This window comes from Stegostoma tigrinum, chromosome 4, assembly GCF_030684315.1.
Source record: "Stegostoma tigrinum isolate sSteTig4 chromosome 4, sSteTig4.hap1, whole genome shotgun sequence".
Lineage (NCBI taxonomy): Eukaryota > Metazoa > Chordata > Chondrichthyes > Orectolobiformes > Stegostomatidae > Stegostoma > Stegostoma tigrinum.
The window spans coordinates 109715434-109734764 of NC_081357.1; the positions used below are offsets into that span (position 1 = coordinate 109715434).

Here is a 19331-nt window from a genome sequence, read left to right on the forward strand (position 1 = left end):
TACAAAAGTCTGTCGCTGAATAAGGTATCCAGTAGACAAACAGTAGCAAAATTTACAGCTCAGGTTGTGGATGCAATTGTTCGTTAGCTTGCCGAGCCAGTTGTTCCTTGGTATGCAGATGTTTCACCACTATTCTGGGCAACATCATCAGTGTGGCCTCTAATTGAAGTACCAGTGTTCTGCTCCACTCCGAATTTATATGATCCTCTGTTGTGGTGGGTCTTGTCACTTCCGGTTCTGTTTTTTTTTAGCAGTGGTCTATTTCTATCTGTTTGTTAACGGAGTCCCGCGTTGAGAACCAGGTTTCCCAGAAATTCTCTTGCATGTCTGTTGTTCGCTTGTCCCAGTATAGTCTCTTTGTCCCAGTTGAACTGATGGCCTTCTGGTAGATAAATCAGGTAAGTAAGGGAATTTGAACTACAAATGATCTTTTATGCATATCTTCATAATTAAGTCAATTAGAAACATGACAATACTGAATGCCATCTTGCCTGATAAAATTTAGGTTCAAAAGTTTCAAATGATGATTATTACAGTGATTACCATAATCAGACAAAAAAAATTCAAGAAACACTTCCATCAACTTTACGAATAGTTTTCCAACAAGCTTTGCCTTGAGACATGTATCTTAATTGTTTCTTATCTGTGACTTCACTTTGCTTCAACTTCATAATGTCTATTTCCTGGAAGGTCTTCATCTCCTTGAACTCCCTCTGCATAATTTGATGCTTTTTTCCCCACAATTTCACTCCCTTTTTTCCTCATAAATATATTGACTTCTAATTTCTCGCCTGTTCGACATTTTCTGAAATATCACTGAATGACTGTTAGCAATTGACCATCGTTGCATTACCACTACCAGCCAGGCTTTCAGAGCTGTGATCATAAGGAAGCCCTTAGTTGAGTTTCTCTTCCTGGATCAGAAGTATTGACAAATATTATTCAAATCACCATTGGATACAGTAATATCACAAACATTGCCATCTTGAATATTTAGTTATTTTTTATTACTTTGTTATTCTATTGGCCATTGATAGCATGGTATAGACAAAAATCTTACATGTATGCTTGTTTACTTTCTAAATATATGGAAGAAATGCGATCCAAATTTTCCCATGTAATAAATTTTGTTAGAGTCCATGCTGAAAGTGGAAAATCCATTGTCATCCTTCGTTTGCTGTAACGCCTACAGCCAATTATTTTAAGGCAAAATAAATGCAAATCAGTGTACTGCGGTTTGCAATTCTTATTTGCTCTTGTAGACATGGCCATTGTGGGGTTAAAGATAAAAATATCATCAGGGAATCGGCATGGCTCTTCTTTTAATCTCCCCAAAAGCAGACAATTAAGTTACCCAAAGCTGGCTGTCAAGTAAAGCATTCATTCCTGGCCTACATGTCATCTTATCATCAACACTGTTGTGCTCCACTTATTTGCATGCTAGTCAGAAGTCTAACAGTAATGACTTGGAAAGTTTTACTACCCTTCAAACTATCTTCATACACAGAGAATAAGGTCAACTTCATGTAGTGATGTTGTGACCTATTTGAAGTTTAACATTCTTTTGAAGAATCCAAGGAATGTTCAGAATATTATATGGAAAATGTAGGACAAGCAAAGATCATTTATTCCCTCTTCCTATAGGCTCCAGTAAATGAAAAAGGCAACAAAAAAATTCTAAGAGGTTAACATTGCAGATTGTGGTCTGGATTTTAATATCTTGTCCAAGTTTCTGTTAGGTATTACATCTGCATCATTTAATCAGTTTCATTCCATAGTTAATACCTTCTCGGTCATGAATGTTTCTGTCATATCCAATAAATTTTCTCATCTGCTGTGCTTATGCATATCTCAAAAAATTGCAGTCACATTACCCATATTTTTATCCTGATCTTTATTAAAGGGATTAATGAACATTAATCAACAACAACAATCAACTACACTTTTCTTTCGAACTCTGTTCCTCATAATTTGTTTGAAGACAAAAAAAATTTTAACCCAGACCTTTTCTTTCACAATTGTTAATTTCAGTCAAGCATCTTTTGTTTCTGTTAGTAATGTCAAAGTCAAATTGTCTGCATGCCAGCAAAGCTTCTCCAAATTTTAAATCCTTTTCTCCTGCAAAAACAAGCTCCACTTTCCAAATTTATCTCCATAATTTACAGCCCCATTTCGAAAAGGATCACCTTCAATCTTCTTGAAATTGCAAACACCATTTTTCATTTGAGTTCGGAACTGGATGTAATTGAAAGTGATCTCTGCTGGAAAAATTCTACAATGGAAGAAGTTATGAAATATGTAATTTTGATGCTGCTGCCCAGTGAAGAAAAGTAGAGCCTGCACAATTTATTAAATCCCAGTTTTCTAACTGGTACTGAGTAGTACAGAGATCTTTCCCTCTGCTAGAGAACTCCAGCAACATCATTTGACAAACAACAGCCTAGAATGACTGTGTTATAAACAGTCCATTAAGCTACATTGTTCAACCATGGAAAAAAATATCAAAACCCTATCTATGCACACTCCCAGCCTATAGGATGGTTTCCAGAGTCCCTGCATGTCCAGAGCTATTGTCAGATCAATGTTGCTTACTGCTGGCTGTATGAATAACCTGAATCGTAAACACCTGTTTCCTTAGAATCGTGGCATTTTGTAAAATAATGAAAACCTCTTGAAGTTACATTTTCATTTATTAATTTTGAGCAAAATTTCTTTATGTGCAGTTTAAAAGAAGTACACACAGAAAAAAAAATCTGCAGTCGATATAAAGATGAATTGAATGACGTAAAATCACAAGTTATAGCCTCCAATCCACGAACATTGGATGGCCAAAATACATATAGGTTGATTTGTTTCAGAATTTTGTATCTATATCTCAAAACAACAAGGAAAACTAAGTCATTCCTTGTTGTTATGGCTTTCTAACTGTGTCATTTAAAATATTCTGAAGTTGCTAGTTAGTCTCTCTGTTATGCATAAAGCATAAAATTAAAATTGAAGTGATATTGAATCTGCAATACTACACATTCTGTGCGAGTAAGCTGCCAATGCCAATGAATATTTTGAGCTTGCTGAGCCAATCCTTGTTGTGCCTTTGTCGCAATGGAGGCTGTCACCCTAAATTGGATTCAAATCCTCATAATTCCACACAGAACACTTTTAAGTGTTGATACCTCGATAATCCAGTTGAGCAATTTCCAAGCTGATTTGGACATAATGACTGCACCGAGTCCTTGAAGGTTTCATTACAAAATTAATAACTATGTGTGCAAGAATCACAAAAAAGATACTGTGTTTTGATTTTGAGGATTGACTTTTCAATTTTCTAAGGTTTTCCTCTGCAGATAATTCACATGGGGTGGGTGAGTGAAAAGCTGCTCGGAACTGAGCCCAATCAGCTGTACAAGTACAAGTTTCTAGGACTGAAAGGCTCTTCTCTTCACATTTTCAATGCTCCACCGGTAAGAGGCAGAAGCTCTTTTAATATTGTGCAGATTTTTCTTCTTTTTGCGTGCATTTTACTCCTGGGTTTGATGTAGAAACAATAATCTTAGCTTAAAATTAACAGTACGTGTTATATGCTCCTGATAAAATCATCATGTTTCTCACCATGTGCCCCTCTGTTGCAAGCTTAATTTCCAGGCATTCAACAGCACAATGTTAGGGTGCACCACTGAATTGATTGGTCAGTGCCCCAGCCTTAAATGTAAACAACATAGCAGAATTTAAGTAAAACACTCAAAAGCAATTGAATCAGATTAACTGTTTGCACCATCCATGTCCAGCTAGCTGTCAAAAACCAAAATTGTTGGTAAAACCCAGCAGGACTGACAGAATCCGTGGAGAGAAAGCAGAGTTAACATTTCGGATCCAGTAACCCACCTTCAGAGGATTTTTTTTTGCCAGTTACATGTCATTGGTTCAACTGTAGTTGTCTCATGTTTACCTCAGAAGATTGAGACATCGAGACTACAACTGAATATATAAGTAAGGTTAGCCCTACGAGGAAGTACTTATGGAATCATGCACTGTCAAAGCAGTCATTATTGAATCCTATGTATATAAAATACCTCGTAACGTTATTTTGAACAAAAGAAATCTTCTGCTGTCCTAAATATTATTTATCTCTCAACAAATGTCAATAAAATCAGAGTATTTCATTATTAAACTCATTCCTGTTTATGGAATCTTAGTGAGCACATATTGGCTGTCAAGTTTCCCAATGACACAAATCAATAACTACATTCCATGGCTCTTCTTTGATGGTGAACAGTGCAATATCAATAGATGTTTATTCTCTCTTGGAACACGGAGGCTGTAACTATGTTGCAATATTAACTTTGGTGGTACAGTGGTTAGCTGTGCTGCCTCTAGCGCCAGAGACCCGGGTTTAATTCCATCCTTGGTTGACTGTGGGGAGTTTCACATTCTCCCCGTGTCTGCGTGGGTTTCCGTCAGGTGTTCTGCTTTTCTCCCACAGTCTAAAGATATGCAGGTTAGGTGGATTGGCCATATGGTGTGTCTTAGCCATAGGAAATGCAGGGATATGTTAGGGATGCTCTTTGGAGGTTTGTGTTGGGCTGAATTGCCCTTTTCCACACTGTAGAGATTTGATGATTCTCTGAGCTCATTCCATGGCTGCTTAGCAATGTGTAGCTCTAGCCATTTGATTCGAATCACATTTGCTTTTGTGCAGGAATAGAAAGCAAAGAACTGCATGTACTGCAGATCTGAAATAAAAACAGGCATTTCTGCAGATATTCAGCAGCATCTGTGTAAAGAAAGTAGAGTTAATATTTCGAGTCAAACAACTCTTCATCAAAACTGTTAGCAGCTGAGAAAATGTGGTATTTATTGCTAACAAAGTGTGGAGCTGGATGAACACAGCAGGCCAAGCAGCATCTCAGGAGCACAAAAGCTGACGTTTTGGGCCTAAACCCTTCATCAGAGAGGGGGATGGGGTGAGGGTTCTGGAATAAATAGGGAGAGAGGGGGAGGCGGACCGAAGATGGAGAGAAAAGAAGATAGGTGGAGAGGAGAGTATAGGTGAGGAGGTAGGGAGGGGATAGGTCAGTCCGGGGAGGACGGACAGGCCAAGGAGGCGGGCTGACGTGGTAGGTAGGAAATGGAGGTGCGGCTTGAGGTGGGAGGAAGGGATGGGTGAGAGGAAGAACAGGTTAGGGAAGAGGAGACAGGCCAGGCTGGTTTTGGGATGCAGTGGGGGGGAGGGGGGGAGCTGGGCTGGTTTTGTGATGCAGTGGGGGGAGGGGACAAACTGGGCTGATTTTGGGATGCAGTGGGGGAAGGGGAGATTTTGAAGCTTGTGAAGTCCACATTGATACCATTGGGCTGCAGGGTTCCCACGCGGAATATGAGTTGCTGTTCTTGCAACCTTTGGGTGGCATCATTGTGGCGCTGCAGGAGGCCCATGATGGACATGTCATCTGAGGAATGGAAGGGGGAGTTAAAATGGTTTGCGACTGGGAGATGCAGTTGTTTATTGCGAACTGAGCGGAGGTGTTCTGCAAAGCGGTCCCCAAGTCTCCGCTTGGTTTCCCCAATGTAGAGGAAGCCACACCGGGTGCAATGGATACAATATACCACATTGGCAGATGTGCAGGTGAACATCTGCTTAATATGGAAGGTCAGCTTGGGGCCTGGGATAGGGGTGAGGGAGGAGGTGTGGGGGCAAGTGGAGCACTATTTATTGCTAAAGTTGAATTAGGATGGAAGGAGAGAGGTGAGCTGACAGGTGGAGACAGAGCCCAGAGAGAGAAAGAGGGAGAGACGTGAAAGGGATAGGTAAACGCAGAGATAATGGATGGCACGTTAAAGTAGAAGAATACCTGATTAAATGAGGATAAGAGCTGAGTAGAGTGAGCTGTACTGAAAACAAGTCATATAATATGATTTGAAAACGAAAAATGCTAGAGACCAAATAACATTCTTGGAGAGTAAGCAAGCTAATGTTTCGAGTCTAGATGACTCTTCATCAAACCCTCAGCATATGTTGTAATTTTCTCCTCTGTATACTGTGATAACGGACCAAGGAATACATGAGAATGGGTGCCTGTGCTAAAAACACATCCTTTTCCTTAAATTTTGTAACTGTAACCTATACAAACTTAAACATTTCCTGACTGACCTTTAGATTATGATTAGGGGCAGCACGGTGGCTCAGTGGTTAGCACTGCAGCCTCACAGCGCCTGGGACCCGGGTTCAGTTCCAGCCTCGGGTAACTGTCTGTGTGGAGTTTGCACATTCTCCTCGTGTCTGCGTGGGTTTCCTTCGGGTGCTTCGATTTCCTCCCACAGTGCAAAAATGTGTATGCTAGGTGGATTGGCCATGCTAAATTGCCTGTAGTATTCAGGGTGGAAGCAGTTTTAGGAATAATTCTCAAAGGGAAATTGGCACACATTAAAAAAAACAAATTAGGTCAAGTGGAACCAGCAGGAGTTTAGGAAACATTTGGAGAGAACTTTAAGAGAGCAAGAACAGGCATGAGAGGACAAATGGCTTCTGTGTTACCTGTTTCATTGTATATTATGGAACTACACTTTAAACTCTGTGCACTTTTAGACTGCATCAAAGGTTTTCAAAATTAAGTGAATGATGTGTAATTTTAGTATGTTAAAAAGAATTCAAACATCTGATGCCTTTTTCTGGATTAATTTATTTTATTTATTTTTCAATTGAATGACAACTTCACTTGGTGCTATTTGTCAATCTCCTGTTTGACTGGTTATTGTAGGATGACTCAAAATGAGCTAAAAGATCACAAAATCACACCTATTTAGCACCAGATTCTCTAGATTGAATACTTCTGAAATGTCATTCTTTTCCCATTGTATCAATAACTCATTATCCTAGCTACTTTGAAGGGTGGTTATGGCTATTTGCATATCAGAATCATTTGTTGGCCAGTATGAACAAGATGGGTTACATAACCTCCTTCTGTATCAAACATTTTCTATGGTTCTATCTTTTCAACATCACTTAATATCCTGTGATCCTATTCCTAGTTGTGCAGTAACGTCCTATTCACCGCATTCAATTTTTCTCCCATCACTGCTGTGTCCCAGCAGATCAAAAATATCAAAGTCATTATGTCACTTGTTGACATAGGTACTATAAAATGTCAAAGCTTAATTAGAGCCCAAATACAAATTTGGATAAAATGCATCTTACATGAGAGTTCATGACTGTCACTGAATTTACAAGAAGCCAGATATTAGTTGTATTGTACTAACGGGGTATTTCATAAAAATAACTGAGACATAATTTTGTTTCTGACATTATAATTTTTTTTTAATTTTTACAGGTCAGCATTCGCGACTGGCTTTGGGCTGAAAAAATCTACAACCTCTGTGAAATTCTTTGTAAAGTTCACAAGGTAACTCTCTTTGTCTGGCAAAGAAATCAACCCATTCTGGCAAAATGCAGAGCATTGAACAATAGGCTAAACCTTATATGTCAGGTGGTTTTGACATATATTGTGTGGAATGAGTGAAATATGAAAATCAGGGTCTTCGTGTTTTTGGCTGTTCAGTTGCTGTATTTTTAATTCTGAGTCACAAGGACACAGGTAGAGTGACCCAAGTTTGGACACCAGTGCTGAGGTGTTGCGTTGTTGGAGGTGCTATCCTTTTAATGAAAACTTAAACTGCCTACTTGCTTTGACGATTAAAATAATTAATTTCAAGGTGGCAGATTACCATTTCAGAAGTAGATGATGAAGTTGTTTGAAAAGCATCAAAATTTTGACATCAAAATTGATAGTGTGAAATGATGGCATTTTGGGACCAAATGATGTACATTGTGCCTTCTGCCTCTGTGATTATGATTTCCAATATCGATGTACCATGTTTAGTAATTTTATGTAATTGCAGCCACACTTTGCCCAATATTGAGAAAAGAGCTTTTCCATGATAAAGAAACTGTTGTGCTATTTTGCTCAACCCATTTGATTGTTTTAATGAAGGAGCTGAGGCAGGGACATGAACAGGGGTCACATCCCTGACATCGTTAGACCACTGAAGATAATGGTACCAATCCAATTAACTGCATCTATGGATAATGCCTTAAAAATGTTGTCTGCAAACTTTAGATCCAATTGTCACATACTTTCCCTATTGCAAACTCAAATGTTCACATTACCTTTTATGCTCTAAATATACACTCCTACCATGTGGTGGTACTATAGAGCATCAATTTTGTGTTTCTGGGATCTTCAGCCCATAATACAGTGAAACAGCTGTGGTTCAACCAACTTTACCTCTCCCTTTCCCAAATTCTCATAAGTTTTGTGGTTGAATTATAAGTAATTACATAAAATCAATACTGTATAATAATAAAGATAAAATGTATGTCTATAGATAGGAGCTAAATTATGTCCAGGTACCCTTTTCAATCTTCTTTGCCAGTTGACACTACTTCACTTGAAGGAGAGATTTATTTTTGTCACTTGTGAGTGATGCTGTCGGTGATTCATCAGTGCTTCTATTTCCAAAGTGGAATCTGTTGTGAGAGCAGTCATCCCTCCTTGTAATGCAATGATTCGAGTCTAGGTTGTTAAGCATTGCCTGATGTAGTTCAAGACCCACACTCATAGACGGCAGTCCCTTTTGCATTTGCTGCAGAGGAAGTGAGTGAGTTAGATAATGCTCAGTTCACTAGCCTCTCTTTTGTCTGCAACCAAGATATGATTCTTTACAAGATGATCAGAGGATTAGATAGGGTGGACAGTGATAGTCTTTTTCTGAGAATCTTTTTCCAACTTCAGCTTGTACAAGGGGGCATAGCTACGGACTGAGGAGTGATAGATTTAAGACAGATGTCAGAGGCAGGTTCTTTACTCAGAGAGTGGTAAGGGCGTGGAGCACCCTGCCTGCCAATGTAGTTAACTCAGCCACATTAGGGGCACTTAAACAGTCCTTGGATAAGCATATGGATGATGATGGGATAGTGTAGGGGGAGGGGCTTAGAGTAGTTTACAGGTCAGCGCAACATCGAGGGCTGAAGGGCCTGTTCTGCGCTGTATTGTTCTATGTTCTATGTTCTAAATGCCATTCCAAGCAGTCAGCCTCCAAAGATCACGGCGATCAACAACTGATTCCCAGCCATCAGTGTTAACGTCCCCCATCTCCATATCTCACTGGCATGTGTCCTTGTAGAGGATGTGTGCATTCAGGACACCCAGTGGCTAATTCACCATTCAGAAGGTCTACAGCCATTGTCTAACCAAAGAATATGACAAAGACAGTGCAAGTGCTGTTGAATTAGCCAAATCTACTGTTGTTGAGAGAAATATGTAAACATAGCAAATGAAATTACTTTTGAACAAGATTGTAAGTATTTTGTTTCTGAGAATTATTGATAATCTGATTAACTCAAATTATTCTGAGGAACTGGAGTTGTATTTCCATTTTGGGTGAAGTAAGCAATCCAGGTGCAAACTAAATTCAAAATTGTTCTAGTTTTCTGAGTTTTTTTTTGTTAAATGTTCCATTCAATGTTGCATTCATAACACCAAATAGAAAATCTTCCGTGAGTCAGCACAATTGAAAAGCATTTTAGAACATGATGTTTTTCAGAGACTTTGTATTAAAAGTATTTGCTGTCATGCTTGACAATGTGAATATTGTGCAATTTTATTAATATAACTTAGTTTATCACAAAAAGAAGCATTTTGGATAAAATAATATTCCCAGTAAATGAACTGGTTTCAAAAAAGTAAAACATATTTTAAAATAAACTATCTAGAATCATTCATTAGTTACATTGGCATACAATCAGTTCCTTAATAAACTGAATATCCTTTACTAAACTTCAAAAGCTTTAAAAGACACATATTAGTGCTACTGCAGTTGAAAAAAATCTTAATATTAAAATTTTACTTGAAGACCCATCATTTGTAAAAGTAATTAGTTCAATTGGGAGGGTGTGACCAGTTTTATGGCTGAACCTTGCTTCCAGAGGAATGGATTTTAAAATGCAAAACACCAATTAAATGTGATTGGGGCTAAATGTAACCTGTGCCTGAAATTCATCCTTTTGCAATTTCCGCTGAATCAAATAATCTCGAAACCAATCTTTTCATTTGAACTCAGAAATATAGGCAATAAAATGAATGATTCCTCAAACTTATTTGCATTTAGGTCCCATTTACATGATCAAGTTCTCAACTATATTTTAAATGTTTTGTACAAAAATTACAACGGCTGCTCTTTTTGAAATACTTGTATTTTAGGTTTGACATTCAACATACATTGGATATTCATTCCCATCTTGTTATAATTCTGCAAGACTAATCTGATTGACAACATTTCTCTTCCAGTTAATCTGACATTAGTTTATACGTTAATAAACTCTCGATAGTTAACTAAATCTGTCCATTCTTAGCACTTAACAAATAATTTCATAATATAATGAGCCTTGTTGAACAAATTAAGTTTGGCACTCTGGAAGTACTTTTAATTTTCCTTCTGAAGTTACATTTTTCAAATATGCATTGCACATTAGACCATATTAGCAATACTTTAAAGGGAACATGTATGTTTGAAACAGAGTGTGTGTAGAATGCATCTTTGAGCTATAATTTGCTTAAGGAAACATTTGCCCCATAATATTTGGTTATCAATGGTTAATTAAAATGTTTTATAGACATTATCTGCTTATAAGGTTAAATGGCTTGAAGATAATCTACTGCAGAATATTTTACAGCTCTGGCTTGCTGATGAATGCTGGCTTCAAGCAAACTTATGTTTAGGTCTTCATCAGGACTGTGAGCTTCAAGACCAGAGGCCGTATGGTTTCAGTGTTCTGGCGGGTCAAGGCGAGAATCATTATTTCTGCGTTGAGATGGGCAGCGAGCTTGCAGTTTGGGAGAAAACTTTCCAGAGAGCAATTTTTATGGAAGTGCAGAGAACAGGAGTAAGTAGGACAACATGAACTCATTGTATATGGTTACCAGTTACAATGCATCAGAACCATAGTGATTGCTGTTTTGTCAGAGTCTCTGTGCTTCGCTCATTGATAGCGATGTGTGCACAATATGAACCTGTAAATCAGGAAATGCTAATAATCAGCTGTTAATCTGTAAAAATACTATGAGTGCTTATTTTATGAAAAATAGGCGCATATTGTCCGGAGTATTCACATGGATATTATTCCTGTGGCTCTAGAGAAATCATTTCACAAAATTGACTTTTCCAGAGTAACTAGTTAATTTTGCAATGACAGATCAGACACATCAAAATCTAACTTGTAATCACTTTGATTCAATTAAATAATTAAGCATGAATTGCATAACTACAATTTCAACTTAATACAGAAAACGTAAAATAACCTAAGTGAGTCCAGACAAATCTACCTAAAACAGCTCTCTTTATCCTTTATTATATTATGGTCGAAGGACGGCTATTCTGAGCAATTTATCTCTTTGTTTTTCTAATTTATTGCTATGATTTTGTACTTTTGAAGGCCTGTGGTGCTGGGCTTTCTATTTCTTTATTTTCTATTTTTTCCCCTAAGAATTTGCACTCAAGAATCTGTACCTTAGTGCCTTTGCACCTAAGATGACACCGTAAGTGGTGACTAGTAAACTTTTTACTGTACTCATGTGAGTAAAATGAATTCTAATTCTAATTCACACTGCATTCTTTTCTATACTTCACATTTTGTATTATGTTTACCAAAGAAATGAACAATATTTCTAGGGTTATCCACTAATGAACACAATAACCCTTGTGCAATAAGTATTCATATTTGACCCAGTCCTGTTAACACGCTATAGTATCAAATCTAAGATTTAGAGAAGGTTTCTGACCCTTTTTGAACACTGAGATCTTCGTCACGTGGACAGTCACTGCACAATGCTATACTGTGGGATGGAAGATGATAATCAGTTCAATATGCAGTGCAAACATCAAAAATATCGTTTTGGTTCCTTCAGGCTTTATCTATTATCGAAAATATCAGCTTGTTGTTACATAAGTAGAGGGGAGTAAACAATCAATTTGAAGATAGATTAGAAGCTTTTCCAGTGTTAAACTGTAGATTATTATTGTATTTGTTCTACCTTTTACAGTGTGGAACTGTATCTGCATCCATATCGTAATGCATGATATAGTGACAGGATAAGCTGTTGATTTAATGGTAACTCGCTGCAGGAAGATATCAATTCATAGTAAGGTGGAGGTAGAATAACAATGGAGTGAGCGAGTATTGAGTAAACGGAATTGAAGCCACAATCGGCTCAGCTATAATTAAATTGAATTGGAGAGCAGGCTTCAGGGGCTAAATTGCCTAGTCCTCTCCTAATTGATACGCTTGTACTGAATGTTCAGAACTGGATTTCCACACAGTAGGCACCATGTATGCCACAAATACTCTTGTTTCTCTTATTTCTTCCATTATTTTAAGCATTAATCATATTGCGATGGTTTCTTAAGGAAACACTCCCAAAAGTGTAAAAGCAGCATTAGAGAAAACCTAGCTGCAGATTAATTGATGCAAATTCTCATTTACTTACCTCAGAAGTACTTTCTGAAAGAACAACTTGAGGTAAGCATTAGAAAGAATGTATTCACAGCTAGAATTTTGTACTAAAAGCAATTTGATTTCTTGCAAAAATAGGTTCATTTAGCTTTGATTCCAGTTTAACTGCTGCTACATGGAGCCCTGTCCAAGCTCATCCAATGATGACATGCTGGAACCTACATGTCAAGAATCCAATAATAAAGAGGAAGCCTAAGGCTGCCGATTAAATGGGAATCCTTTAAATCACTGATGAATTTCCACATGTCCTGACCCTGCAGCAACATTGTATGACAGCTGAAATTAGCTTTTTCTAAGCTTCTGATCTCATTGTGCTCATTCACCCTCAATTCTCTTCCACAGGGTGATGCTAAAAACACACCGGAAAATTAAAATTTACATATCCATGGATGGTGCAAATTTTGTTTTTTTTCATGAAGGTATTTTCATATAATGATAAACTGTGGATACAATGCTATAATAGCAGGGGCAACTTCTATTTAAATGCAGAACAAACCAAAGTTTTTTTTTTCTGGAAGCGTTTAGTTTACTGGTCGAGTGAAAATTATTTTCTTTTCACAGTCACTCTAAATCCGTGCAGCGTATTCAGCAGATTTGGATCCAAACTGATTCTACAGCAAAGCTAAGTGAGATATGATAGTTTGACACCAAATCCTAGCTGTTTTTACGCACTAGTATTAATTGGTTTACACAGCTACGACATATCAGACAATAGCGACCATGCTGCCTGGAATTTTGAATACATGTTACTTGTAGGTTTTACATGCCCTGAGATTCACCCACATAACTACAGTGTCCAAAACACTTCATACCTATACTTAGACCATGGTAAAAACTCACATTTGACCTTTCAAAATGAGAATTAAATCACTCCTGCACTATTTTGAAAGTTAAACATTTCTAACTTCATTGTACGTTAAGGATTACACACTGAGGCAGTGCTCCCCATACCTCACCATAAATGTCACCTGTGACGCAACCTCTACTCTGCTGCTGCCATAACTGCAGATATGCCAAAGAGGAGATGTCTGGAGATGCTTCCTGATATTTAGGGCTAGGTTGATAGCCCCTTGTCAAAGAGATGAATTTTTATTGCACAAAGCAAGGCAGGGGTGTGGGGTGTGGTAGAGATTGGGAGGCAAGCTGTTGGGAGGGGCCTCCGATGCCATCTGCATTGTAGGAATCCCAATCCTAACTGGCCAACAGCCTGCAGGTTGAATTGGCCAACTGCACACTGAGCACCAGCCTTCCTGGCTGCCCATTAATCAAGAGCTGAGACAAGTTAAGTCCTCTGGGTAAGAATTGCAACCTTAATGTCCTCATCTTTGCTGTGGGCCGATGGCCTTCTCCTCCAGCATCTTAAAATCATGGTTATCATGGTTGTAGGGGTAGTAAGGTCAGGGCGATAGTAGGTTTGGGTAGGAGTTCATTGGTGGGGACAGTGTTGAATAGTGTTTGTAGTGAGAACATGGATGCCACCAGTGACTCTACCCCTTCTCCTCAATGTGCCATCTGCCTTCCCACCTGTGGCAGCCTTCAAAATTCAGCCCACTGTTCACAAACAGCAAGAGTTTTGGTAAATCTGAAGAATAATGGAAGGGTAGCCTGATACTTGAAAGCACCAAAACAACTTCGAAAAACTGTGTTCTGGTCAAATGAAATTCCCCACTTTGGAGTGATAAAGTCATAGAAATGTACAGCATGGAAACAGGCCCTTTGGCCCAACTGGTCTGTGCCAACCAGCTATCCTAAATAAATCTACACCCATTTGGTTATTGATTGGCTGCTTGATTTATCGCCATGTGCATCGAAGTATAGTGAACAGTTTTGTTTACAAGCAGTACAGGCGGATCATAGTAAGCAAGGTTATACAGATCAAAGGTTGTAAAATAAAGACTTAGACAGAGGCACATGAGTTACTTTGCACAGGATATGCTCTAAGCGAGATCAACATTAGCAAGTTCAGTATTATTTGAGGCTAGAGAGTCCATTCATCCCATATCCCTTTAAACCCTTTCTATTCATGTACCCTCCAGATGCCTTTTAAATGTTATAGTTATGCCAGACCCCAACACTTCCTCTGGCAGCTCATTCCGTACATGCTTTACCCTCTGTGTGAAAAAATTACCCCTTAGGTTCCTTTTACATTTTTCCCCTCACACCTTAAACCCTGTAATATTGGACTCACCCACCCCAGGGAGAAGACCTTGATATTCGCTCTCACCATACCCCTCATCATTTTATAACCTTCTATATGGTCACCCTTCAGCCACTGACACCCCAGGGAAAATAGCCCCAAGCTATTCAGCCTCTCCCTGTAGCTCAAACCCTCCAACCCTGGCAACATCCTTGTCCAGCTTTTCTGTATTTTTCTAAGTTTCTTAACATCCTTCCTCAGACAGGGAGACCAGTTCACTTTGATCTATACATATACTTACATTAAACCTAGCATTTTAATTACTAGTTACTCACGATTCACATTGAAATAATAAAAGAAGTTGATTAAATGGAAGAATCTGTTTTAATCACTCATGGGATCTGGGTGTCACTGGCTCAGCCAGCATTTATTGCTTGTCTCTATTTGCCCTTGAGAAGGTGGGGGTGAGCTGCCTCCACATAAAATATAAACATCGCTGTGCTAGCTCAGGCACTGCACTTTCCTCATCCGCATGTCTAATTTTGCATTCGGAGCTGAGATCATGCTCCATAGGCTATATTATCTACAAATCTTGTTCTATCTCAGTATGTCATGTAACCACTGTAATAAATTAGTTCAATTAAGAACAGAAATTGCCTGTGGCATTTTTGTGGAATGGCACACGTCAGTAGTTTTCTCTACTTCCTGTGCTCGTTCTTACGGGACCTTTCTCTGTGATGAAAGCTGAGGCTGGTTGTCAGGATTTATTTTTCTTTCCCATGTATAATTCAGTGGTAGGTGATTAGCATGTGTAGTTCATTCAATATGAACTGATTTAATTATTGCTTTAATGTGTGTATATGTATTAAACAATTATCTCCTAAATGACTGCTGGCTCTGGAAACAGTCCAATCGAGAACGCAATAGCAAAATATAGAAGATGCTTGAAATACATAGCTTATTGTCACCTGCAAAAGAAACAAAAGCATTTGTGTTTTGACCAAGACCTGCCATTAGAGCCCTGGTCTAACATTGGTATTGACACTTTTTCAGTTCAAATGCAAAAAGATTATGGTTCGCAAAATTAGCAAAAAAACACTGGTTGTCAGCATTCCACACAAAACACAAATTGACTATTCATCCCTTCAATCCTGTTCCACCATTCTGTTTGTGCTAGCTTGAAAACAATTGGCTGAAGTAATTCATAGAGAAATCATCATTCAGATATGCTAAGCACTCACCTGATTATATCACCAATTGTAAGTTACATACTTGTCAAGTTAACAGTTGTGTTTTTGCAAGATGTAGCAAACATCACATAAGATAGTCATTTGCTGATAGTACGAACACAAATATGTTTTACAACTTTTTTTTAAAGCAGCTAATGGGAGAACAACTAATCAAGAATTTAATTTACAATTCCTTCACTTTCATTAGATCAAAATCCTGGAGCACCTTTCCGAAGTCTAGGTGCACTATCCTGCCATGGATTGCAGCAATTCAAGAAAGCAACTCATCACTCCCTTCACAAGGGCAATTAAGGATTGGGCAATAAATATTAGCCCAGCCGGTGATGCCCACATCCTACGTAGGAATTTTAAAATATAAAATAATTTGGCACCACTTGTAAAAATTGGAAACAGAATAAAATCCATTTGGCCTGAGTAAATCTGTTCTTGTGTAGCGGTCTCTCATCGGCCTGGTGATCTCTCGGCAGCCCACCATCGTGGTCATTCAGCCAGGCGTGACCTCAGTGAGGACTTCTGGCCTTAAGGTGATTCTAGAGTGATCCCCTGGCCTCAAGAGCGTCAAAGTGAAGCGCGCTGTGGTCTGGAGTCAAGGCCTTGTGTGGAATAGAGGCTAGATGTCAGCATGGTTTAGTTTGGAAGGACAGTTATTCTGAATTTTTTATTCTTTAGCTTTCTGTTTTGTTTTTCCCTCTGAATTTGTGCTTAAGAATCTGTACCCAGGTACCTTTGTGCCTAAGCATAGCCATAAGTGGTGACTTGTAAACTTTTCACTATACTCATTGAGTATGTGTGACAACAAGGCTAATTCTAATTCACTGACAAATGAACCCAAATTTCCTTCACACCTCATCTACTTGTCTCCTCATCATGTCTCTCAAATTCTTACCTCTTCGGAAATTACCCGAATTGTCTGTAGACCACTACTTCAGTTGTAATTCTCAGTTACTCTTTTGAATGAACAATCTAGACACAGGAACCATCCTTTTTGATTGTTTTTCTATTTTGTTATTGCAGCAAATCAAGAAAGGAACTCATCACTCCCTCAGTTAATAAAATGTGAGGCTGGATGAACACAGCAGGCCAAGCAGCATCTCAGGAGCACAAAAGCTGACGTTTCGGGCCTAGACCCTTCATCAGAGAGGGGGATGGGGAGAGGGAACTGGAATAAATAGGGAGAGAGGGGGAGGCAGACCGAAGATGGAGAGTAAAGAAGATAGGTGGAGAGAGTGTAGGTGGGGAGGTAGGGAGGGGATAGGTCGGTCCAGGGAAGACGGACAGGTCAAGGAGGTGGGATGAGGTTAGTAGGTAGCTGGGGGTGCGGCTTGGGGTGGGTGGAAGGGATGGGTGAGAGGAAGAACCGGTTAGGGAGGCAGAGACAGGTTGGACTGGTTTTGGGATGCAGTGGGTGGGGGGGAAGAGCTGGGCTGGTTGTGTGGTGCAGTGGGGGGAGGGGACGAACTGGGCTGGTTTAGGGATGCAGTAGGGGAAGGGGAGATTTTGAAACTGGTGAAGTCCACATTGATACCATATGGCTGCAGGGTTCCCAGGCGGAATATGAGTTGCTGTTCCTGCAACCTTCGGGTGGCATCATTGTGGCACTGCAGGAGGCCCATGATGGACATGTCATCTAGAGAATGGGAGGGGGAGTGGAAATGGTTTGCGACTGGGAGGTGCAGTTGTTTGTTGCGAACTGAGCGGAGGTGTTCTGCAAAGCGGTCCCCAAGCCTCCGCTTGGTTTCCCCAATGTAGAGGAAGCCGCACCGGGTACAGTGGATGCAGTATACCACATTGGCAGATGTGCAGGTGAACCTCTGCTTAATGTGGAATGTCATCTTGGGGCCTGGGATGGGGGTGAGGGAGGAGGTGTGGGGACAGGTGTAGCATTTCCTGCGGTTGCAGGGGAAGGTGCCGGGTGTGATGGGGTTGGAGGGCAGTGTGGAGCGAACAAGGGAGTCACGGAGAGAGTGGTCTCTCCGGAAAGCTGACAGGGGAGGGGATGGAAAAATGTCTTGGGTGGTGGGGTCGGATTGTAAATGGCGGAAGCGTCGGAGGATAATGCGTTGTATCCGGAGGTTGGTAGGGTGGTGTGTGAGAACGAGGGGGATCCTCTTGGGGCGGTTGTGGCAGGGGCGGGGTGTGAGGGATGTGTTGCGGGAAATACGGGAGACGCGGTCAAGGGCGTTCTCGATCACTGTGGGGGGAAAGTTGCGGTCCTTAAAGAACTGGGACATCTGGGATGTGCGGGAGTGGAATGTCTTATCGTGGGAGCAGATGCGGCGGAGGCGGAGGAATTGGGAATAGGGGATGGAATTTTTGCAGGAGGGTGGGTGGGAGGAGGTGTATCCTAGGTAGCTGTGGGAGTCGGTGGGCTTGAAATGGACATCAGTTACAAGCTGGTTGCCTGAGATGGAGACTGAGAGGTCCAGGAAGGTGAGGGATGTGCTGGAGATGGCCCAGGTGAACTGAAGGTTGGGGTGGAAGGTGTTGGTGAAGTGGATGAACTGTTCGAGCTCCTCTGGGGAGCAAGAGGCGGCGCCGATACAGTCATCAATGTACCGGAGGAAGAAGTGGGGTTTGGGGCCTGTGTAGGTGCGGAAGAGGGACTGTTCCACGTAAATTACAAAGAGGCAGGCATAGCTGGGGCCCATGCGGGTGCCCATGGCCACCCCCTTAGTCTGTAGGAAGTGGGAGGAGTCAAAAGAGAAGTTGTTGAGTGTGAGGACGAGTTCAGCTAGGCGGATGAGAGTGTCGGTGGAGGGGGACTGGTCGGCGTAACTGATGTCCATTTCAAGCCCACCGCCACAACCGCCCCAAGAGGATCCCCCTCGTTCTCACACACTACCCTACCAACCTCCGGATACAACGCATTATCCTCCGACACTTCCGCCATTTACAATCCGACCCCACCACCCAAGACATTTTTCCATCCCCTCCCCTGTCAGCTTTCCGGAGAGACCACTCTCTCCGTGACTCCCTTGTTCGCTCCACACTACCCTCCAACCCCACCACACCCGGCACCTTCCCCTGCAACCGCAGGAAATGCTACACCTGTCCCCACACCTCTTCCCTCACCCCCATCCCAGGCCCCAAGATGACATTCCACATTAAGCAGAGGTTCACCTGCACATCTGCCAATGTGGTATACTGCATCCACTGTACCCGGTGCGGCTTCCTCTACATTTGGGAAACCACGCGGAGGCTTGGGGACCGCTTTGCAGAACACCTCCGCTCAGTTCGCAACAAACAACTGCACCTCCCAGTCGCAAACCATTTCCACTCCCCCTCCCATTCTCTAGATGACATGTCCATCATGGGCCTCCTGCAGTGCCACAATGATGCCACCCGAAGGTTGCAGGAACAGCAACTCATATTCCGCCTGGGAACC

General features: G+C 40.7%; 1 protein-coding gene across 1 annotated transcript in view; it reads left to right on the forward strand.

Annotated features, from left to right (window-relative positions):
* sntg2 (syntrophin, gamma 2) overlaps positions 1-19331 on the forward strand; it is a 261510-nt gene that overhangs the window by 197915 nt on the left and 44264 nt on the right. The window contains exons 12-14 of the mRNA XM_059645706.1: positions 3345-3461; positions 7323-7394; positions 10724-10933. Coding sequence (XP_059501689.1) covers positions 3345-3461; positions 7323-7394; positions 10724-10933 — 399 coding nt within the window. The remainder of the gene's footprint in view (positions 1-3344; positions 3462-7322; positions 7395-10723; positions 10934-19331) is intronic.